Consider the following 25,353-nt stretch of genomic DNA (forward strand, 5'->3'; position numbering starts at 1 on the left):
CTATTATTTCAAAAAAATGAACATAATTTTTTCTTTTGTTTTTCATAAAAATTGCGACCATTTCCTTTTTTGTGTTTACGTAGTCTCACATTTTAACAAGGGAAAAAAATAAAATAAATTAATGGTAATAGTAATAATAAAAATAATAGCAACAATAATAATAGTAATAACAATAACAGTTACAATAACAGTGGTAACAATATTAGCGGAAGGCCAAATCAGCCTATATTGGTGGAAAAATTCATATAGTGAAAAAAAAAATTTCTAGTACTATAAAAAATAAGTTAGGGGGTGAAACAATATTTTATGTAAATTCTAAAACGCTTTGTCGTCCTGAAAAAGTTGATTTTCCTTCATTCACTATATACATATGTACTTATACATATATATACTTATACATATATACTTATACATATATACTTATATATATATATATACTTACACATATATACTTATATATGTATATTTTTTTTTAATTAAAATAAAATTTTACGTGTATTATAATAAAGCCAAAAAAAACAATACGTTAGGAGTAAAACAAAAAAAAGAAAAAAAAAAAAAAAAAATGAGGGGAAAAAAAATAAATAAAAAGGAGAAATAACGAAAAAGCAAACAAAAAAACTAAGAAAGAAAACATAAAACATAATACATAAATAAAATTGTGCAACATATGACAGCAACACTTGATGCTATATTACAAATAATTCAATATTTTCTGATGAAAACACGTTTATATTGTTTTTTATTTTCGTTTTTCTTTTAATTAGTACATTAGGTAAGTTTACAAAACCATAGGTAAAAGCAATGAAAGACCATTTCAATCGAAGTGTTTGATATGGCAATAAAATATTTTTCATTATTCTAACTCCAGTAACTATATATTTCTTCTTACAGTTCTTATTTTCATCATCTGATATATAGTAATCTTGATCAATTAAATTTTCTAAATCATTTGATGAAAACGATGAAGAATCTGAACTACTCTGAGATACGCTTTTATTATTATAATATTCCTGTTTTGTCCTTTTTTTAAAATCTAAAACTTTATTATTACTTTTGTTATTACTATTTGTTTGATCCAAATAAAATTTATTAAGGTTCGCTTTTTTTTTTCGTCCTTTTTTTTTATCATATAAAAAAATAATAACTTCTTCTGTAATATTTGTTTCATTCCTTATTACTGACTCAACAATAAAAATTTCGTTACATTTTACAATTTTTGAATAAATTAGGTCTATTCTGATTTTGCTTTTTTTCTGCTCATTCATAGTAGAGTTCAATTCTTTAAAATAAGTCAAATCATCGTAAGGAACTTTTAAAGAGTTGGTAAATATTACATCCTTAAAAATTTTATTAAATGGAAAAAGGAAATTTCGATAATTAAATTTATATTTTATAAGTATATTTCTATTACTATGTATTGTTACTAAGTCACAATATGTACTTTTATGAGATAATGTTATTGTATTATTTAAATTCCTATTCGTTATACTTTTAAGAAATATACTATTTTTATTATTGTTATATACATATATATAATAGCTCGTTAGATCACTCCTCATCCTTCTGTTATCATCTTTACCAATATCCTTATGATTTTCCTCTTCTAAATTATACTTTTCTAATTTTCCTTGATTAATTTCATGTTCGTTGTTGCTACCATTAGCATTTCGCTTGCGATCACTTTCGTCTGCACATTCATATTTTGTATTCCAGACCTTTTCTACGTTATGCCCCTTTTCTGCACTTTCGATAGAATGTCTGCTTTGTGTTCTTTCCTCCACCTTGTTTTTATTCCATAATGCGTTTATTCGAGTAATCATAGTTATTATGGAAGGCTGAACTGAGTACTCAACTGAAAAGTTTAACTCATCTTGAAAATAAATGTTCTTAAAGGATAATTCAAATTTTATATTTACATTCTTGGTATTTGTTGGACGCACAAGAAACGGTATACATATCAGTTTATTCTTACCACTTGTATAAAAGGAAAAAATGCTTCGTGTACAATTTTTTTTCTTTTTTTTAATGTTATATGATATGTAGCATTCGTTGCAAAAATTGCTTCTTCCGTACAGTCTTTTAACACTTTTTTCTCTCCTTTCGTTTTTTTCTCTCCCTTTTTTTTTTTCTCTTTCTTTTTTATTTTCTCTTCTCTCATTTTTGCCTCTTCTTCCTTTTTTTTCTTTTGCTTTCCCTTTCTTTCTTTCTACCTCAAAAAAAAACAAATTCATTTCTTCATTGTTAATCCTCTCGTTCGTTTCATCGCTTAATTCATATGATAATAATTTATGAAAAGTTTCATCTAGAGCTAACTCTTTCACTTCCTCATTGTTAATTAATAAGTTAGCTGTATCATTTACACATTTATTACTGTCATTTGTTCGATCATCATCCTCTTCATCATTACTAGAACAACTACTGTTATCGAAACCTTCGGAGGTACTTTCAACACTTGTAACTTCATTGTTCTGATTGACCTCTTCTATCATTCCTTCTTTATCATAATTTTTAACATTTAAATGTGTCGTTTTATCATTTGTTCTCCCTTGAGATAATTTGCACATATTCTTATGGCCCTCGAATTTAACCTTTTGCTCCTTATTAATTTGTTGAACACCTATCACATTTGCACGTTTTGTTAATAAATAAAAGGTGGAATTATTCAAATTGTCAGTTATATATGAAAAATATAATTCAAAATTTTTTATACATTTAGAAAAAGTAATAAATATATATGAAATGTTGTACTCATTCAAATAGAGAATGTAATTATTGGGATAAACAAAATAATTTACATATTTCATTAATAACCTTCCATAGATATATTTATTTTTATTGCAAATAATTTTATTCTTATATTGATTTAAGTACAACCCTTTCTTTAATTTATAAAAATATGAATTATCAACTTCATCGCAATTATTCCTAATTTCAAATATTTTAACTTTTTCTATATTCTCTTCATTTGAATAATTGTAGGTGCTCTTAAACCCTCCTGTGATATTTTCTCCCCCATTTGCATAATTATAATCATTCTTCCTGCTGACCTGTTCAGAATTGTTAATAACTGGATCATTATTTAGCTTGCTTAAATTAGTTGAAATATGATCGTTTTTAAAAACTTTGGACTTGATACTTGTCAACAATTCTTCTTCTGTGTATTTATCTACTGCGCTTTCCATCACCTGTGACTGATGTACCTCCGAATCATCTATTCCTTCCAAATATTCTTTTCTTAGCATGCACGTACAAATTTTATCTATTTTTATTTTTATAATTTGCTTATATATGTAAAGATACAATTCAATATATTCAATGTCTATTTCATTCTCCACTATATTGAATAAACCTAGATTCACCATATTTCTTTCATTCAAAAAAAATAAAGCCTTCCTCCTCCTCCTCCTCTCTTTCAATTTGTTATCATTCATAGAATAATCTTCTTCAAGTAATAAATTTTCCTTCCTTATATGATCAAGAAAAAAGGATTCCTCTTTATCTTTGTCATTTAAAGCGTGTGCATTGAGGAAAATTGTTCCCTCATAAAAATTAGAAAAATTTAATTTAAAAATTAATATTTCTTTATTTATTAACATAGTAATAAATGGTAGAAAAACGAAATTGGTATGACTCTTATTTTTTATTTCTAAAAAAATCTTAAGATTATTCTTTTCAACTAAATAGTATATCTTTGCATAAACATAACAAATGTTTAAGCTCATCTCCATAGGAATAACTACATTTCCACCATATATGAGCTTAAAATATCTTGTAATAAAAATAACAAATTCCTTCTGTTCCTTATGTTTTTCATTCTTAATTAAAATATTTAAATATTCAAAGCATATCTTAACAAATAATACTTCGTAATCCTTAATATTAAATTTTTCATTCTTTAAATTCCTGTCATCTACTTCTATTCTTACCCTATCGTAGCTTAACAAAAAACCTAAACAGTTCAACACTAAATATATCATAGGCTCGTATGTATGTCCATTGCTGAAAAGGTGGAGAATAAATATTTCTTGCTAATTTTTACAAACACTGGAGTACATATGTATATGCATGAACACACGAGAAACTTTTTTTAAAATACAAAAGAAACATTTGCAGCTGATTCATAAATTATTATTGTGTAAAAAAATATTTTATAAACAGTAGTGCCTAACACTATGAATAACAGCGTAGACAATATGTAAAGGTACATGCAGATATACATATGCGTAAACATACAAATCACAAGAAAAGTTTTTTTTACCTCATTTTCAAATAACTGCTATTCCCGTCGAAATTTTGCAGAGCAGAATAAAAATCATTCAAGTTATATATCTCGCTTTTCAAAATAGCTGTGTCGACTGAACCAGAAAAGAAAAACTCTTCACCATTGTTAAAGAACATTAACAACAAATATAAGCAAAAAATATAATTTCCTTTTTCAAAATAAATCATACATAAAAAATAAATAACAATTCTTGATAAACTGCTAATTTTATTTATATTAATAATAGGAAATATTTCGATTAAGAAATTTAGAATAAAATCATATAAATATGATTCCGGGGCTAAATTAAAATAGGTAGCAAATTGTACATTTGAAAACTCACTAAGTAATTTGCTTCTTTTTGTAAGAGTTTTAATTTTATAATAAATACATAAACAACTGTATATGCCATACAATACTATATCATGAGTATTCATATTAAATGTTTCAATAATTCTATAAAAATAAAAGTAAATACATGAAAGTAAATTATAATATAAATATTCCTTAATAATTGTATCATATAATGTATGCACCACTTCGTTCATTCCTTCAGTTTTAGCTTTATTTAACTTGTTCTTCTCTTTCTCATCCTCGCATGCAAAATATTTTACATAGTTTATAAAATCTTTTCTGCTTGTAATGTTAAAATTATTAATAACTTCTGTAAGTTTGTTATTAGTATTGCTATTGTTACTGCTATTACCATTCCTGTTTCCATCATTGTAGGTACTACTCTCATGATTATCGTCATGTTCTGTATTTTCCTCCTCACTCATTAGAGCCAAAAAAATTATTTTGTTATGTGTATATATATGATGCACACTTTTCTTAATGTCTTTAAAATACAAATAAATAAATATCATTCTTATACTAATATAATTAAAAAAAATAACATACTCAAAAAATGTTGACTTATCTGAAAAGATTTTTTCTCCCACATTTTCATAAAATACTTTGCATAAATTCACATAAAGTTTCATACTTTCATCATACTTTTCTAGCATCTCTAATATATATGCTTTTTTAAAATTATAGTTAAAAAAACTTTGCATATTTTTTGCACTCTTACTTTCATAACTTACTATATATTGTTTGAAAAATGAATTAACACAGTCTTTTAACAAATTTTCTAATTTTTTTATTTTATTATGTATCTCTTTTAATCCTAACGTGATAAATATAGCACTTATATTCCTAGAATTTAACAAACTAATGTATTTAATATATTCTTCCGTATTCTGCGTATTTTCCGGTAATATAACTAGTAGAATTATTTTACAATTTTTTTTTCTTTCCATAATTATGGTATTTATTTCTTCTATTCTTTTAATTAATTCATTATTTACATCATTCATAAATTCAACATTTTGAACACAAGCGTAATTTGATAATTTTTTTTTTTTTTTTTTTATCTCATCCTCATTTACGCTATCTGCGTTTACATTATTTCGGCGAAGGTTTTCCATATCTAGAATGTCTCCATTCAGACTATCTATCAATGTGTTCTTGTTTTCTTCATTTTTACCATTAGTTTCATTATGCGTATCGTCTATATCACGGAAGTCAATGTAGTTATCCACATCATTTATAATATTTTGCCAGTCAACACAAAAAATAATAACAGATGAGACGATTTTTATTTTTCTTAACCACGCTTGTTGTAAGATACAACATTTTTTTTCAGGGATAAATGAATTATTCGTAAAGTTATTTATTTTATTAATATTGTTATAATTATAGCTATTTATTGTAACATTTTTATTTTTCATATCATTTTGAAGATTTTTAATTATTGTTTCTCTTATGTTATCATTAACTATTACAGCCACATTTATGTTTGCCCTATCGTATATTTCCTCGTTGTATAGCTCCATTCTTTTTGTATACAAAAATAAACGAAATGTGTATTATATGTGCCTAAGCACGTAAGATTTGTGTCTCCATATATATACATACAGTCATACATACATATATATACATAATTGCATACACACTTATTATGTGTGCTTTTTTATTATTCCCCAAATATTCATATATTAAGCCATATACTCTTCTCAAAAATTTTCATAAAAGTTTCCTTCATATGTACTCTCTTTTATTCTTTTCTTTTCTTGTTTTATAATATTTTATGTAATTTTTATAAACAATTAAATTACTCATAAAAACTATGCTCTATCGCAAGTTCATTGTCTGTAACCTCTTATAAATTTTGTGATATTTTTAAAAATACAGTTACGATGAAAATTCCTCAACACAGTTATACATTCGTTCATTCATTGTTTTAGCTATTTATTTTTCCTTTTTTTCTCTGTTTAGTAAGTGTTATAATTTTACTCAATAATGTAGCTTTACCACTACAATGACTTTTATTACTTTTTTTTTTTTTTTTCTTTTTTAAATAATTAAAATTGACAGGTGGAGGTAATCCCAATTTTTCTACACTAAAAAAAAAAAAAAAAAAAAATTCGTTTGCTTAAATATGCCATATATATACATAAACGTTCTCACATGTACATGCTGCATACATATATATATATATAATACAGTTTTTTATAGTTTATTTAAATTTAATACTTTAGATGCTCACATTTATATTTTTCCTACAGAAATATAAAAGACCTCGTTTTATTTTTTTATAATTGAGGAAAAGATATACCTTTGAGTTAAGAAGAAACCTTCAAATATTGTAGTAAATACATGATATAATATCATCATAAAATTTCGCTGTATGAGATGCAAAATATAAAAGCCAAAAATATTATAGCATTTCCTTATGCATTTTTTCTTGAACTACGAAATATTTTAATATAAAAATATGGTATTATGTGTATAAAAATTTATTCTATTTGAAAAAATTTTTGCCTTAGCAGAATTTGGTAGAAGTAATTTATAATATAATTTTCAGATAAACAAGTATGCATAGCAGTATAGCTGTAAATTAATGCTACAGTTAATTTGAGAGTATTATGGTGTTTAAGCCAAATTATATTGTGCTAAGGAAAATTTTTACTATCTGAAAAGTGTAGGTATTTAGGGGGAAAAAAAAAATAAAATAATGTGCTTCAAGAATTTTCTTATTCTTTTCTATTTATGTATTATTAATTTCATGTAAGCATTTTTTTTTTTTTTTTGTTAACAATAATACTAACATTATAAGTTAATATAATTACTTATATGCTAAATGAAGAAGAGAAAGAAATAATACTTTTGCTTTTATCTAAAATGTAACTGTAACAACTTAAATAACTCACACCTAATAAACATAATTACATGATCTCATGTTAATAATAATTTATCTAAAAAATATAGCCCTTTCTGTACACACATATTTATTAAACCTTTTATTAAATCTTTCATCTTGTGTAAACATAATATATATACACATATATATTTCAAGTTTCGATTTAAAAGAAGCCATTATATCTTCCCCTTTCAACACATTTTAATTTTCCTTATTTCTCCTATATTTAGAGATTTATTACAATAGAACTTTATACATACTTTTGTTTAATTGCATATAAATTTATATGTAACAAACTTTTTTTTTTTTTCCTTTTTTGTTCCTTAATTTTGAATATTTTTTTTATTTAAAATTTCAAAAAAAAAAAAAAAAAGTGCTATTTACAAAGATAAAAATTGTCAATACGCAGACAGTTTATAATCAATTTTAAATATTTTTATTAAGAAACAATTTTTGGAAATATTTAATATGTTTAAATATTTCTAAAAGTGTTACTAAAGAACAAATATATTATATATACATAAATATTAACTTCCTTTTAAGACTAACAGAAAACTAAACAAATTTTTTAAAATAAATTTGTAAAATCGGTATTTCAAAAAAAAAAAAATAAAATCATTTAGCTTCAAGATATATGTTTAATATATATTTTTTGTAGGCATAAAAAAATGCATCTTATGAAAAAACAAGAGAAGGAAAATCACACACACACAACAAAAAAAAAAAAAAAAAGCACAAAACAAAAATTAACAAACCCTTCATTCTGGACTCAGAAAAAATTTAACACTTTTTTGAATCTGTAATTGCTCTTTTTCTTTTTCCCCTTTTTTTGCGTATTCTTTTTTTCCCTTTTTTTATTTCACGCTTTACCTTATGCGAAAAATGAGCAACTAAAGTTGTATTAGTTAACAAAACTGGTAAAAAGAATTTATAAGGGAACAGTAATTTCCTCTTTTTCTTTTTATAAACCTCTTTTTACGAAAAGACAAATATGTTATATATAGCTAATTATAAATTTATATTGTACTGTATGTGTTAAAATGTTTAATTTCCTGTTTTGATGTTATTTACATTAAGCTTAGTACACAATCAAGTAAAATATATAACCAAAAATAAATAATATATATATGCACATTTTTGAAAATGGAGCCTGAAAACGCTGAAGCTATCGATGATCAAAATTCCAACCTGAATGATGACCAAAACAATGAAGGTAAGTTTAAAAAAAACTAAAAAAATATGCACATCTTTTCTTTTTCTCCTGAATATCTTCAAATGGATTCCGAATTTTTTTTTCTTTTTTTAGAGCAAACTGGGGTGACAATAGGTATACATTAAATAAGAAAATGAAAAAAAAAGTAGTTGTTACAACGACGAAGCATTAAGAAGTGCATATGTATATATATATATATATATATATATATATATATATATATATATATATATATATATATTTATATATTTATTTATATATTTATGATTATATATGCATGTACGATAATTATATTATTAAATATAGAAAAATTAAAAAAAATTATCTTTTTCAGCGCAAGAGGCGGAAATTGTATTAATAACAACTTCTCTTGGAGGAATAAAGTCATCATTTTTTTCTTCTTTGAGAGCACAAAATTTGTTAAATTGTAAAAAATTAATGTATTTTGTAATAGACTCCAATAGGGACACAAGCACAGCAAAAAGTAAAAAAAAATGTATATAATTTTATTTTTTTACCAACATATTGAATTCTTTTCTTGTTATAATATATAACCTTTTTGCAGACTTAAAAGACGGAGAATTGTTTAATAAATGGAAAGAAGATGAATTACTGCTTTCTAACGAAGCTGGAGTAATTTTACCTCAAATATTAGTTGATGGTGTTTCGATAGGAAATGACATCGCATTACAAAATTTAGAAGATGAAGGAAATTTAGATTTCTTAATAACTAGATTAAAATGCCCCAATTGTTTAAGTGATAAATCTAACACTGACATAAGTTGTCCTAGTTGTAAATATGATTATGTAAGTTTAATTTCTGAAGACTTAATTAAAAATAATGGCGTAATAAGAATATTACAAGGAGAATTATATAATGAAGAACAAATAGCACAATAAAAATTAATAATAGAAGAATTTATAAAATTGTAAAAAGTAAATTAAAAATAATTAATTTTTTGTCTTAAAATAATCCATTTTTTTATTATATTTTATTTTATATCAGTTCATCGCTTTTTATTGCAACTATCAAAACAAAATAATTTTAAATTTCACAAAAAATAAATAAATAACATATCACATGAGAACAGCATATATTTTCGCCCAATAATTATGTCCTATTTTTACATATTCAATAATTTTCACGTGTTCAACTTCATATATGTGCATATAAATAAAATCCTATTCTAGTTGCATTTGTCTTGACCTCCCTACCCGTGAATCCACATCATTTTTAATTTTTGTAATTGGGCTTTTTGAAAAAATATAAATGTCCTCTTTTTTAGTATAATAACTTATTACTTAATACTTATTTTTTATTAACTAAGTAAACTAAGCTTCTTTAAAACTTTCATTAAAAAAAAATTAATTTGTTAACATGAATAAATATCATGCGTATTTATAAAGACTCGCAAAGCACTGGAACTCTTACTTGTTTATTACTTAATTCCGAAAATTTAAAGGTGATATAGTAATCATTCTTACTTTCAGGATCCACTAATATGTTATCATGCCCCTTTGGTTATATACATACATATTTCCTTACGTGTTAACACAAATTTGAGACAAAAAATAAATGTGTATACATATACATACAAATTTTCTATTATCTCAAAGCTCTAGTAAAGTTACTTTGTTATAATTTTATCTTTTTTATATAACTCTTTCTAAATGTTTTAACCCTTTCATTTTTTCTATATATAAGCTTTTCATATTATAAAACGAAGAACATTTTAAGGAGAAAAAACATATTCTTAAAACTAGTGCATGTAAAAAAATATAAAAAAATTTTTATCTTTCCTTTAATTATTCACCATATATAACTTGAATTACAAAATATAATATAAATTCAATTAAAAAACTTACTGCAGAAAATTAAGAAAAATTCGTTTTTCTTTCATATATAACATAAATTACTTTTGAGATGATAAAAAATAAATATAACTTATGTTTTATGTATCCAGGTTTTATTTTTTTTTTTAAATTTAAAAACATCAAAAAAGAAACAGCCTTTTTTCTGAAAAAATGTTTCAATATTTTCCTTCTAGTAAATTTTGCAAAAATTAAAAAAAGGAAAAGAAAGAATGGGAAAAAAAAAAGGAAACAGAGAAAGATACATTTTTAAATAAAGGGTTTATGTTTTTTAAATAATCTTAAAAAGTGTAAAAAAATGTTATTAGGGATTATATCTGTTATTTATAAATTATATTTACTTTTTTTTTTTTTTCCACGTAGCTCGATGCATGCAAATTAGTAACTTTCATGTTTACACATGTGTATATTAAGGCAAAAGCAAAAGTTTTTTTTCATAATGTATAAATATATATATATAATATACATTTATATATATATATATATATATACATATTATTTATATTTATTTATACAAACAATTTAATATTATTTATGAGTACTATAAAAATGTCTGTAATAAGTAATTTTTTTTTTTTTTTTAACATATTGCAACTTAATTAAAATGTGTAACATTGATCCTTTTAATTTACGACACACGAAAAAATTGAACATAAATGAACCTTATGGAATCAACTGCATGTGTTAATTATAATACCTTTATAAGAGAAAAACAAAAAATTTACATAAAAAAAAAAAAAAGAAAGAAGAAACATAAAAATTATATAATGTTAAAATTTGTAAACTCCTTTGTGTCTCTCATATATAATAAAATTTTCAATTTACGCATTTTAATTTGGAAATTTTTTTAAAGTTTAAATGTTGATGATTTTAAGTCTTGTTTTTTTTTTTTTTTTTATATATATTATTATGTTGTTTTGAAAGAAAAATGACATTTGTCCTGAAAAACAATTATTTTTTTTTTTGTTTTTGAAAATTATGTTTTTTAAGAATTACGTTTTTTTTATGTATATGTTTTGAAAATATTGCTTGTTAATGCTCTATTCAAAAATTTATTACAAGTCAGAAAAAATTCATACTTAACTATATATATAAAGAGAGTAAGAGTTTTTTTTTTTTTTTTTTTTTTTTAACGTTACATACGAAATAGCCAAAGTTTTCCTCATTTGTGTATTTACATAAATTTGTAACATTTTTTTTTTTTTTTATAACTATTTTTTTGGCTTGTTCTTTTTTTTTTATTTTTTTATTTTACTATTTGTTGGAGAAAAAGTTGACTCGTTTTATATATATATAAAAGGTGAGGGTTGTTTTTAATTTTCTACAAATAGGTTAATTATTTATATACGCTTCTTTTTAATTTTTTTTGTTCAATCGTTGCTTTTTTGAGATCATAAATAATTCTATGTACTTACATTTCAAAAATAAAATAATTTTAAAATAATACATATATTATTCTGCAGCATATATCGCTGTCTTATTTTTATTTTTTTTTTTTCTGTGAACAATTAATGGTGTCTTTATGAGAAGAGGCCAAATAAAAAGAATTTCATTTTTCTCTTTAATTGATTAAGAGATAAATTTTAAAATAGTTACAAAGGTTAAAAAGTAGGATACACGAATATTTTAAAATTTATTTTTCTTAAATATAGAATAGAAGGGTCAACGACATTTAATAATTGTCATAACGTAAAAAAAGGAGGAAATAATATAGAAAAAAAAAAAAGGCACAGAATAGAATAGAACAGAACAGAACAGGATAGAAGAACCAAAAATAAACATATAAAAATAGAGAAAATAAGGAGAAAGTATCATATCATCATATAACGTATTAGAACATATGTCATAATAAAAAAAAAAAGGATTTTTATTTTGAGATTGTATCTTCAATTTTTATGGTACAATCACAACTTTTTAAAATCCGAATTAAAATAGTATTATATAGAGAAATATACATATGACATAAAGGATGAAATATAATAACTTCTTCTTCGTAGTGCTAACAATTGCATTATTCAATCTTGTAAATACTCTAATAAGAAATGGAAACAATAATACGCAAGCTTTAATTCCTGATAAGAATAACAGTAAAAATGACAACCAAAATAGCATGTCCAATAATAATAACAATAATGAGAACACATGTGAGATCCAAAATATGGCAGAAGAAATGATGGAGAAATTATTAAATGAAAAAGATGTATTTTCCTCCATAATGGAAGCTCTACAAAGTAAATTAAGTGATGACTCTCTTTGCACACAAACAAAATATACAAACATTTGTATAAATGAAAAGGATAAAGTCCCTTTAAGCTTCCCATGCACTAGCCAGAAATATGAGCATTTAATTCACCAATTTACATATAAAAAATTATGCCATTCTAAAATAGCTTTTAGTAATATATTGCTCAAATCATTCATCGATAAAAATAACGAAGAAAATACATTTAATAACATCATCAAAAATTATAATGTTTTATTAAGTTGTATTGATAATGATTTAAAAGATATTTACACCTCCTCTATTAAGCTGTTTTCTGATTTAAGATCTTCTATTGTGGATGTAACCGAAAAATTGTGGTCTAAAAATATTACTGATGTTTTAAAAAAAAGAGAACATTTAATTGCAGGTATTTTTTGTGGATTGCGAAACGGAAGTAAATCAAACCTGGTGTCCAATAGTTTATCATATGAAAATTTGGGGATTTTAAAAATTAATAGTGAAGAATTGATAAATGAAGCCTTTTATGCCTTCTCTGAATACTATTATAATTTTCCATTATTTACGATGCAATTATTAGAAAGGGGAGGGTTGGTAGAAAGATTAGTAGCTATACATGAAAAGTTAACCAATTATAGAACTAGAAACATATTGAATAAAATAAATGAGCGGTCAAAAAATGAAGTATTAAATAATGAGGATGTTCTTCACAATTTAAGTAATTATAAGCACCACAGCCAAAAAACTAATGGCTCTTTTGTCCAATCGAAAGAAATAAAAATCATTTCGAATGTAGGTCCCTATAATAATGCAAATGAAAATGCAAATCCAAGTGCAAATGCTAGTACAAATGCCAGTACAAATACCGATGCGAATGCTAACACGAATGCTAACTCAAACGCTAATACATATGTCGATGCGAATACCAACACGAATGCTAATAAAAATGATAACTTAAATGCTAACACAAATTCTAACTTAAATGCTAACACAAATTCTAACTTAAATGCCAACAAAAATGTCAACACAAACGCCAACACAAATGCTAACGCAAATACCAATACAAATGCTAACTCAAATGCTAACTCAAATGCTAACTCAAATTCTAACTCAAATGCTAACTCAAATGCCAACACAACTACCAACTCAGATGCCAACACAAATGCCAACACAAATGCCAACACAAATGCCAACACAAATGCCAATACAAATGCCAACACAGCTACCAACTTAGATGCAAACACAACGATAAACAGCCAAGGCGGCTTACATGCGAATGACCCATTAAATAACCCTTTATATTCAACAAGTTCATTAAAACCTAAAAATGTGGCACAATTAATAAAAGACTTAATAAAAAACTTAGACATTGTAAAGTTTGAAAATAATGAACCCACTAATAAAATAGATGAAGAAGGAATTAAAAAACTTATAGGTAATTCATTCCTTGATCTAAGTGACAATATTATGTTAGTTCGCTTGTTAATAAAACCACAGGCTGCAATCCTTTTCATAATTCAGTCGTTTGTTATGATGACTCCTTCACCCACAAGGGATGCAAAAACATTTTGTAAGAAAGCCTTAGTTAACGGACAATTAATTGATAGTACTAATTTAGGTGTAGAATCAGAAGAAGAGAACTTAATCAATAACTTCGCTAGTAAATACAATTTAATTTATGAAAAAATTAAATTAGAAGAATTGAGAGAACTAGAACAAAGTAAGAAAACTTTAAAAAGTTCCAATTCCCATTTATCCGCATTACAAGTTCGAAACACAGAAAATAATAAAGAAAGTAATACAGAGAGTAATACAGAAAGTAATACAGAGAGTAATACAGAAAGTAATAAACAAAATAACAACCAAGGGATGAATTTTAACAATAATTTTAATCTTAATAACAGTGCTCCGTTAATTGCTATAGTAAGCGACCCATTAGGGGAGAAAGCAGATGATATAATAAAAAATAATTTAGATTTGTCTAGTTTGTCATCTGGTGTTGAACAAACTTTTCAAACTTTAAATGCAAATAGTAGAAGTTTTACTGCGAATGTTTCATATGTGGTCCTTCTCTTATTTTCCTTTTTTTTATCTTACTTAATTTATTAATTTAATTTGTCATTTAAAGCTGTAAAAATTAGGCTATTCTATACTAGTTTTCCAAATGAAGCTATTATATTAATACGCATAATTAGACGAACATGTTAATTTTCCCTATTTATTACTCACATTAGTCTACCGAATTAAGCTGTTAATTTAATTGGTCATATATATATATATATATATATTTGTCTTATTCACTTCTTAACTTTATTTTATTTTTCTGTGAGTGCTTATTTTTCCACTTTAATATGTACACATGATATTCTCATATTTATATATGTGTGTAATATGCATGCTACAGAGCGCATATTTGCTTTAATACATTTTTTTTATTTTGTTGTTGTTTTTTCAATTTTTATGTGTGCTTTTTTTTTGTTATATACTTAACTTTTTCTTTTTACGAAACATGAAAAAATTTAATTAGATATACTTATGTGTATAAGTATATAAATATATATATATATACATAATAATATAAAAATACTAAAAATTAATTAACTCTTCTACATTTTTTTAACTTAACGTAAGCACAAAATCCTATTAACAAATTAAATTTTGGGAGATGATAAAAATTATGTATGTAGTTTTTAAGCGATGATTTAACTGTTCTGTACAAAAAAATCTCTTACATTTGTAAGTTCATAATTGAGAAATGGGGGTTTTAATATTTTAACTTTGAAGTCCCGATATGGAAAAAGGGCGATAAATAGGAAATAATATATGTACATATGTAGGTGCTTACAAATATATACATGTATATTCATATATCGGATGAGAGCTATTTTCAGAAAAGCAGGTGTATATAGGGATACATTCTTATAGACATAAACGTCCACAAATGTATGGGCATAGACGTGTTTAAAACTTTTCACCATTTAATAAATTAGGAAAAGATGAAATTTGGCATGTGATATACATAGTATAATATCCATTTATTTTATACTTATTGTTTTACTGAGCTTCTTCTACTACGTTAAGTATTTCCTTAACAAATTCATTGTCCTTACAATTGTTGAGACATTCAAAAAGAAAAGATATTTTTTCTTTTAATGACTCCATCTGTATTTGTTTAAATATTTTTTTTTCCAACGAAATATTTTCAGATTTATTATCATCCTTATTGTCCATATCTTTCTTCGTTGTCTCAAATATGGGTAATTTTTTGTTAGTTCCAATAAGATTTTTTAATTGATTGGAGGCTCTCTCAATTTTTATGAATATATCATTAATTGTATACTCCATTTTTTGGCTATTTTCCTTTAAGGTATTTATTTGTTCTTCCATGCTTTTACTCTCTAGTAGCACATTGTCTAGTTGATTTTCTGCTACTTTTACTTTTTTATTATAGTCGTTAATATTTTTCTCTATCTGAGTTATTTCTTCATTAATTTCATTTAATTTTTTATTTAATTTTTTTTTTTTTTTAAAAAGTAATTTATACTGAGGATCTATACATTTTATATTATCACTAAACGTTTTGTTAGTTTGCAAAATATCATTTAATGTCTTTTGAAATTTCTGTATTTCATTATTTTCTTTGTCTACTTGTTCGTCTAATTTCTTTAATTCTTCCTTCAGTTTTATTATATCTTCTTCTATTTTTATTTTATAATAAATATGTTTATTTGCACTTTCTTCATTAATAACGTTTTCGTCATCTTGTTCTTTATTCATTGCAATTATACCATTTAGTTTTAGTTCCAAGTTATTGCATTTACTTTTTTTATCATATACTTGAATATTTAATTTATGTATTTCATCATTAATATTCTTCATAATATTTCGTAGTGATTCTATATGAGCGTTCATATCCTGTTCATTTAATTTAGCAATTTTTAAATTTTCCCTTTTTTGGTCTTTTAAAATATTTAAATTATCTAAATGTTTTGCGAACTTTCCCTTTAATTTGTCAAGTTCTATTTTTAAATTCAGTTCTATAAGCATAATATTTTCCTTCTCTTTATTTTCATTATTTACAGTATTTTCTAAAGATTTAATTTCTAACTGAAATTTTTCGCATTCTTGTATAATGTCTAAGTTCTGATCTTTTAAATCACATCGATGCATATTTATACTTTTTAATTCTACATTAATTCTTTTAATTTCGTTGTTGAGTGTATTAAAAATATCTTCATGTTTTGACAGTTCCTTTTCTAAGGTCAAAATTTTTTTTTGGTTTTCTTTTTTTTTTTCAAACGTACTATTACCTGATACTACATTTAGCTTTTTTGTTAAGACTTGTATTTGAAAATCGAATTTATATAAAATTTCTTTCTGTCTTTCTAGTTCTTGTTCTATTTTCTTTATATTATTTTTCATTTGTTTTATTTTTATATGTGTTCCCAAAACTTCTGATTCTAAAGTAGTATATTCATTCTTGCTCTTTTGTAACACTTGTGATAAGCGAAATTTTTCTTCATCTAATAACTTTATTTCGGTTATTAGATTATTTAATTTATTTTTTTGTTCATTTAATATATGTTCACTAGATTTTATTAATTCATTTTTTTCCACATTTTTTAATTCTTCTTTATGGAGTTCTTTTTTTGATTCCTCTGAACTTTCCAAAAGGTTTTCCCATGTCTTTGTCAACTCCGTAAGGGAATTTTCTAAATTTTTTTTTTCTTCTAATTTTTCTTTAAAATTAAACTTTGCATGATCATAATCTTTATTCAACAAGTCTCTTTCGATTAGAACCTTTGCCCAAGTGTTATTTACATTCGTTTCTTCTTTTCTTAATATATTTAAAGCCATTTTAGTTTCTTTTATTTTATGATTTAATTGATCGTTTTTACTTTTTTGAGCATCTATATTTTTAGTAATATGTTCATATTTTTGTTTCAATTTTTGTTCCTTGTTAAGGTATTTTCTAAAATATTCCTCAAACTTCATAACAGTATGATCTCTGTTATTTATAGCATCTACTATGCATTTCCATTTTTTCAACAGATCTTTTTTTTCCTTCTTTATGTCTTCATTATCGTTAACAGTTGCTTGTAACTCAATATTTAATTTCATATTTTTTGTTTTTAATGTATTTAAGTTCTTTTCACTTTCAACATTTTCTAGACATAATTTTTCAAGATTGTAAGATAATTTTTCTATTTCTTTATCTTTTATTAGTCGGAACTTCTCGATCTCATATTCTTCCTTTTGTACCTTATTAATTTTTTCAAACCATTCATTTAATTCGTTTTCTTTACACATTAACTTTTTTTTTATTTCTTCTATATCATTATCACATTTGACCAAATCATTTTGAGTCTTAATTATTTTTTCATTATTTTTTTCTCTCTCCTCTTTTAACTTTTTATTTTCTTTATTTAAAAATACATTTTTCATTTCGATATTCTTACACATTGCATTTTCTTCTTCTTCTATCTTAGTTTTATCCTCTATACTTTTTTTTAAATCCTTCATCTTTTTTTTCTTTAAATTTGTAAACTTCTCTATTTTACTAAATCGATTTTTTAGGTTCCATATATTTTTGTTCTCTTCTTCTAATATCTTTTCCTTTTTTCTTATCTCTTCCGATAATGCACTTAATTCATTGTTATTCAAATTTTCGTAAATAAGTTCTTGACCACCCCTGTTCTTTGCATCCTCCAACATTCCACTTATATCATCATCATCAATTCCGCTTTCAGTTTCTAATCCGCTCAAAATCTCATCCGTAGAAATGTCGCTCATATCGTTTTCTCCCTGCAGAGTTTTTTCGTAATATTCTTCATCCCAGTTGGTACTATAATTGCGACTATTATCATGACTACTATCATTATCATCATTGTTTTTATCCTTACTAATGCTGCTGCTATCTTCGTTCTTGTAGACACCCTTACCGTTCTGGTTTCTTAACCCTACATTATCTTTCAAACTGATACATGAGTCATTTAACGCTTCAACAAAATTCTTTTTAAAAGGTTTCCTTTGATCATATTCCTCATTTATATGCTTTTCTTTTTTATCCATATTATCTCTTTTTAATTTTTCAGAAAATTTTTTGATATCATTATTTTCTAACGTATTGTCAATACTGTTGCTAATCATTGTCGTATTATATTGATCACTTAGCTCAAGGAGACAGTTTTTTTCTTCCCCATATTTTTTACAATTCACTTCACTGTCTACATTATCACCTTTTGCCTCACTTTTTTTCTTTTTAATTTTTTTTTTTTTCATTTTATTATACTTTCAGGAATGGCAAAAATATTTATCTCGATGTTGTATCAAAATAAAACGAATTTTTTGAAAAAAATCTAGTTTCTTAAATGGCATTACTCTTATTCAAGGGTGCTAAATTTTTTTTTCTTCTCGTTGATCTATTTCGCCAAAAAAAAGCGGGAAAAACAGATGACAAAACGAAGAGGTATCGTTTTGAAGCTTTTTTACAACTTACATGTATATATATAATATATAAACTTGCATATATGTGTATATGACCAAACAGTTCACTACCTTTTTACCGATTTACTTACTCCTTTACACTTAAAAATAATAGACCTTGGAGGAAAGAACAATGAAAGTATATTTTCTAAGGTGGTGATATATTTTGCTAAATGGCAACTTCAGAAATTCATAACTAGGCAAAAGTAAAGAAATTATATACATACATATATATATATATATATATATATATATATATATATATATATATATATATATGTATTCGTATGTATACGCTTATATATACACGTATATATTTACTTATGTATATTCATGTATACGCTTTTACTTCCCCTCTGTTGAGAGCGTTTAAAAGCATTGTATTACACTGAGAAAAATTGCAGAACATTATAACGCAACGTTGAGACACTGTTTATTCTGCTTTTTACATTAAGCGGTACTTTTGTAATCACTCAAAAGAATATTTACATAAATGCATATATATGCTTATGCATATGTACATCTTATAGGCTCTTTTTACTTTTAAAAAAATGGCCATACACCTAGTCATACTTTCTAGCGCTTAATGTGTAATTATGACAGCGTCTATTTCTGCTTATGAATGGATGTATATGTTATTTCATTAAATAAAGAGTTTTATAAAATTTGAAATTAAGCTGATGCACATATGAACGTATGCCTCGACATAGTTCAGACAAGTACATTACATCAAAATAATACTTGCATTTTTGCAAACCGTCGTACTACCTTTTAATATTTGAAAAATAAAATAAATATAACAAAAATAAAATAAAATAAAGCAGAATGAATGAATTAAATAAAATAAAGCAAAATTGATGAATTAAATAAAATAAATAAAATGGATGAAATAAATAAAATAAACCAAATGGATAAAAGAAAATTACGAAATGAACTGTTATTTTACTCTTAATATCATTCATGAAATACCTAAGAAAAGAAGTGATTTATGTTCGTTTCCATTTGCTTCATATTAATTATATTTTATTATGCCGTTAAATGATTTATTTATTTTTTTTTTTTTTTTTAATACTTTAATTCTAAAGAAAAAATGTACTACAAAAAAAAAAAAAAAAAAAAAAAATATGCATAACAGGAAACTTGAGTCTATTCTTTAATTTCCATTTTAAAAATATAACTTTCGAGAATATATAATACAGTATTTTTAAATATTAAAAAGAAAAACAAAAAAAATTTGATTATACTAAAAAAAAAAAAATTATTTAACACTTCATATTTCACAAGATGAGTAATTTCGCACATTTTCAAAAGTCAAAATGTAAGAAAATGTGCATAAATTAAAATTTAAAATTAATTTAGCTAATTTTCTTTTACGTTTATATTTTATGTTTGTAATACATACCACAAAATTCATTTTACTTCTTTTCACTCTGCTTCATTTTATTTTTTTGCTCATTCTTTTAATTTTCCGTGAAATTCCATCATACTTTGTGCAATTGCATGTTTGCGCTATTTCGCGTTAGCTTCATTGTATAATCTTTCGACTGATTTATAGTGTGAGTGTTTGACTGTTTTATTATATAACAGTTTTATTATTGTCTGACTCTCTGATTACTTAATTTTTTTCTTTGTACGAACAAATATAGTATTTATTTTCCTTAAATTATACTGTTACTTGGTAGTTTTATTTCTACATTTTTCATTATTTTACTAATTTCAATTTAAGTACATTGTTTAATGTTCTATTATTTTATAATAATATATATTTTAAACTTCTTTTACGAAATGAATTGTTACTTTTAGTCCATTTTTTTACATAAAAATATAAGATGCAACTTCTACTTACAATATTTATCATTAGCTCAACCCATGAAAATATATCATAATACATAAGTGTATACAATTATATTAATGTAAATATTTTTCATAATTATTTACGATATTTCTATAAATTTATAATTAAACAAAATATAATCCATTCATTCAAGTATATTTTACTTTCTCAATGTTTTAATTTGAACGTTTTTTTTTTTTTATTTCATTTATATGCTTCTTTTATTCATTTATTTATTGTACTTTTTAGACAACTCACATTTCCTAGTTATTCTCTTTTTACACAAATTTTTGTGTTATTTATTTTCTGACTGTATTAATTTGCATGTCCTTTTAATTATACTTTAAAAATGTTTTTCATATGTAAATAGGGGAATAATTAATTAATTAAGCTTTTTTTTTTTCTTTTTTTTTTTTTAAGTTTATTATTTTTTTCTTCGATCTGTGTTCAAAATGATTTATACGTTTAATTTCTCCAAATTGTGATAATTTGTTGTTCCTCTCCTTTTTCTTTTTCCTTTTTTTTTTTCTTTTTGAGTTTTTAATTAAATTTTGAAGAAATGAAAACCAGGGCATATTAGTTAATTACAATAAATTGATATTTTCAAAATAGAATAATAGCTATATACCATAACCCGAAAATGCAATACTTTTATATAATCGTCTGTTCGTTTTTGTTATTTTACTTTATTTGATTCTATTTTATTTTATATTTATTTTATAACTAATTTATTTTACTCCTTCATTGTTGTGATATATTAATTGACACAATGGACAAGGACGACTTCGATGCGACAGAAAAAAAAGATAGCTTGGAAACTTGCAGTACCTTAACAAGTAGGCTTAAAAGAAAAAAAAAATTAGAAATCTAAAAATATGAACAAATTACACACGAATACAACTGTTTTTTCTGTGTAACACATAAATGAATTCACCTCTTTTACTAATTTAGATGTTCGCGTGCAACATACATGTATATAATATATACATACATTATAATTATAACAATTACATAAATCGTAATCGTAATAATAATAGGCTGTTCTGCAGTAATATAAATATGTGTTTGTAAAAAAAAAAAACAAAATAGACTTCCTTCTTTTTTATCCTTTAGTTACGTCCTGCAATTCTTTTAACGAAAGTAGCTATCTAATTGAAAAAGTAGCACATGATGAGACAGATTTTGATGCTGACTCTATTTTTAACAAAATTTCTTCAAGTCTTATAGGTGTGCATATATTTTCAAAATTAACATCCACTAAATTACTTTCAATATATTGTTCACAAAACCTTTTATGTATATTTTTTTTTTTCTCCATTTAGCCATGCTTCAAGGGGTTGAAGTGCTATGCAACTTTTCAATTTTATACCTCTTTAAAGATAACTATGAACTACACCCAGGTAATAAAAAAAAAATATAACGTATAAAATATAAATTAAAAAATATAAAGTATAAAATATAAATTAAAAAATATAAAGTATAAAATATAAAATAACTACACCAGCACCATACACACAAGCTATTCACACATGTATATTATGCCTATCACACATATAAGCACATTTACACATTTTTACGTTTCATGTATTACATTTTTCGAACACATTTCTCTTAATTTTGTAGCTTCCTTAAATGTAATCCTCAGTTTGATAAAAGTTCCTTGGTCTATTAAACTGCTATGGGCAGTACTTTCGGACAGTTGTCCTATATTTGGGCATCGAAGAAAATATTACTTACTATTTGGATCGTTTTTGTGCGTATTATCTTTAATAACCTTAGGCTTAATAAACCATACAAATATTACTTTAACTGTTATCTTGTTAACAACATACTTTTTCGGTAGTTCTGTTTGTAATGTTATAGGAGAAGCACAAGTTGTTGAATCGAGTAGGAAAAGTAGTATCAACTGTTCAACAAAGAATGTATCCATTTTTTTTGCTTTTCGAAAATTAAGTTTTGCCATAATGTCATATTTATCAGGGTACTTACTATCTATTATGACAAAACAACATATATTCTTGATTGGATCCTTTTTACCTTTATGTGTTTTTGTATCTGCATTTTTTATAATTGAGAAAAAAAATTATAAAAAATCCTCTATTAAAGCACAAGTAAAATGTATTTATGATATAATAAAAATATCGTATATTAAAAATTTCATTTTATTTATTTTTATTATGATGTCCATGCCATCATGTGGAAATACATTATTTTTTTATATGACCAATGAATTAAAATTTAGTCCTAATTTATTAGGGAAAATGTCCATGTTTCAATCTTTAGCTAGCCTAATAGCCATATTATCCTATATGTTCTTTTTTAATAAAATAGATATGGCAAAATTATTATTATATTCTACAATTATTATTACTCCTTTCTGTTTATTACCATTAATAGTTGTAAAAAAATTAAATGCTTTCCTATATATTCCAAATAGTCTCTTTATTATAACAGATACTGTATTAATAGAATTTATAGGCGAATTTCAGACTATGCCAATATTAGTACAATGTTCACGAATAATACCTGAAGGTTTCGAGTCAACCATTTACTCCCTTTTATTATCATCAAATAACTTGGCAATAGTTATAAGTTCATTTTTTTCTTCTACATTAACATATGTACTTGGAATTACATCAACTAACTTTAAAAATCTGCCTATTCTGATAACGGTTTGTTGCCTAACAAATATCATTCCAATATTCTTTCTGTATTCTTTACTTGGCTTTAATAACGAAAAGAAGATGAAGAAGGAAAGGAAAAAGAATAGGGAGAAGAAAGATAAGAACGGAAGCTTACCAAAATGTGGACTTACCTCTGAATATTATCATTACCAAACTACTCATTATTTCTCTCCTGAAAATTCAGATATCGACGAAATAACACATCTTTCAGGCAAACTTGAAATTAATGATTTAAACGATGAGTAGATTAACTAGATGGGTAAAGTCATCTCCCATGGGTACTTGTTTAAGAAGGGCATCAAGATGGATGAAGACAGTTGGGAAATGATAATGAAAAATATATAGGGGAAATGGAACAACATTAGGAAAAAATATTTAAGTACTTAAATGACTAAAAATAAAATAGAGATATAGTGGAATAAAGGATCAATGAAAAACAACATACAGTCGTAGTTACAACAACCACGTAGAATTTTTTTACATATTTTCATCAAATATTTCCTTAATTTTTGCCTTCCTACAAAGAAATATGTTCATTTTTAATCTTAAATATAATTATATAAAAATGATCAATGGAGTAAATGTTTCGATTTGCTTTCCTTTTAAATCATTTCATTTAATAAAGCTTTATATTAACATATCTGAGGTGATACATGTACACGGATATATATATATGTGTGACCATTTATATGTACCTGCGTGCTAACGTCGATTCATTATGGTATATTCTTTAATTACGAAAAAAAAAGCTAGAGGTGTACCTCTTCCCATTGTTGATTCTATTTTTGTGAAATTCGTAAACACTATTTATTAGAGTATTATTAATTATGCTTCTTCTTTTCCTTTTTTTCCTTTTTTTTATTTTTTTTTATTTTTTAGTATTACTTTATATAATAATTATCCGTTTCAAAGGAGGAAAAAAAAAAAGAATTTTTTTTCCCTTTCGTAATAAAATTAAAATCTACCATTTGTTCTTCTACTTTATTTTATTTTAAAAAATAATCTAATATGCTAAAATTTTCTTTTTCATTTAAGCGCATTATATCGGTTAGACATCATCAAGGAGCGTTTTTATTTTAAAAAAAGGGTTGCGCAATCATAACACGTTTAACCAATTTGTCATTTATATTTCTACAAGTTCAAACGTAAAATAGTAACCAACTTTTTCTTACAGAATTTTAACTTACCTTTTTATTTGCTCACCATTTGTTTATGAAACGAAAATACCATTTTACTTACCGGGAAAAAAAAAAAATTTTATTAAAGTGAAAAATCTATCATTTTAATTTTGAATTAACTAAAAAAATATATATATTTATATATATGTTTTGTGTCTCAAACGTTCCTAAATTATTATCACTTTAATAAAGTATAAATCAAAGCACTGCTATAATGAGTAAAAATAAAAAAATAAAAAAAAAGTCCCAATTATTTTATACTTTCAAAAAATACTAAGTCCTTTTCTTTTTACATAGTATGAATCCTTAAACAATTTATCCGTTTGATGTAATGTTTGCTATATTATATGAACATAT

The 25,353-nt window shown here is 24.3% G+C and overlaps 5 protein-coding genes across 5 annotated transcripts; 3 read left to right on the forward strand and 2 right to left on the reverse strand.

Moving 5' to 3' along the window:
- Nucleotides 1-689: 689 nt before the first annotated feature.
- Nucleotides 690-6,141, reverse strand: PmUG01_05017000 (conserved Plasmodium protein, unknown function; the record flags this gene model as incomplete). Its single annotated transcript, XM_029003364.1, has 2 exons — nt 690-4,002; nt 4,262-6,141. The coding sequence occupies 2 exons, from the start codon at nt 6,139-6,141 to the stop codon at nt 690-692; spliced, it is 5,193 nt and encodes a 1,730-aa protein (XP_028860317.1).
- Nucleotides 6,142-8,651: 2,510 nt separating this feature from the next.
- Nucleotides 8,652-9,621, forward strand: PmUG01_05017100 (conserved Plasmodium protein, unknown function; the record flags this gene model as incomplete). Its single annotated transcript, XM_029003365.1, has 3 exons — nt 8,652-8,721; nt 9,056-9,205; nt 9,287-9,621. The coding sequence occupies 3 exons, from the start codon at nt 8,652-8,654 to the stop codon at nt 9,619-9,621; spliced, it is 555 nt and encodes a 184-aa protein (XP_028860318.1).
- A 2,941-nt stretch (nt 9,622-12,562) lies between these two features.
- On the forward strand, nt 12,563-14,923 carry GAMA (GPI-anchored micronemal antigen, putative; the record flags this gene model as incomplete). The annotated part of the gene is made up of 1 exon (XM_029003366.1): nt 12,563-14,923. One exon carries the CDS (start codon nt 12,563-12,565, stop codon nt 14,921-14,923), a length of 2,361 nt encoding a protein of 786 aa, XP_028860319.1.
- A 945-nt stretch (nt 14,924-15,868) lies between these two features.
- Nucleotides 15,869-19,096, reverse strand: PmUG01_05017300 (conserved Plasmodium protein, unknown function; the record flags this gene model as incomplete). The annotated part of the gene is made up of 1 exon (XM_029003368.1): nt 15,869-19,096. One exon carries the CDS (start codon nt 19,094-19,096, stop codon nt 15,869-15,871), a length of 3,228 nt encoding a protein of 1,075 aa, XP_028860320.1.
- Nucleotides 19,097-21,903: 2,807 nt separating this feature from the next.
- FT1 (folate transporter 1, putative) lies at nt 21,904-24,064 on the forward strand (the record flags this gene model as incomplete). Its single annotated transcript, XM_029003369.1, has 4 exons — nt 21,904-21,970; nt 22,248-22,361; nt 22,457-22,534; nt 22,758-24,064. 4 exons carry the CDS (start codon nt 21,904-21,906, stop codon nt 24,062-24,064), a joined length of 1,566 nt encoding a protein of 521 aa, XP_028860321.1.
- Nucleotides 24,065-25,353: the final 1,289 nt, after the last annotated feature.

This window comes from Plasmodium malariae, assembly GCF_900090045.1.
Source record: "Plasmodium malariae genome assembly, chromosome: 5".
In the NCBI taxonomy this organism is placed as follows: domain Eukaryota; phylum Apicomplexa; class Aconoidasida; order Haemosporida; family Plasmodiidae; genus Plasmodium; species Plasmodium malariae.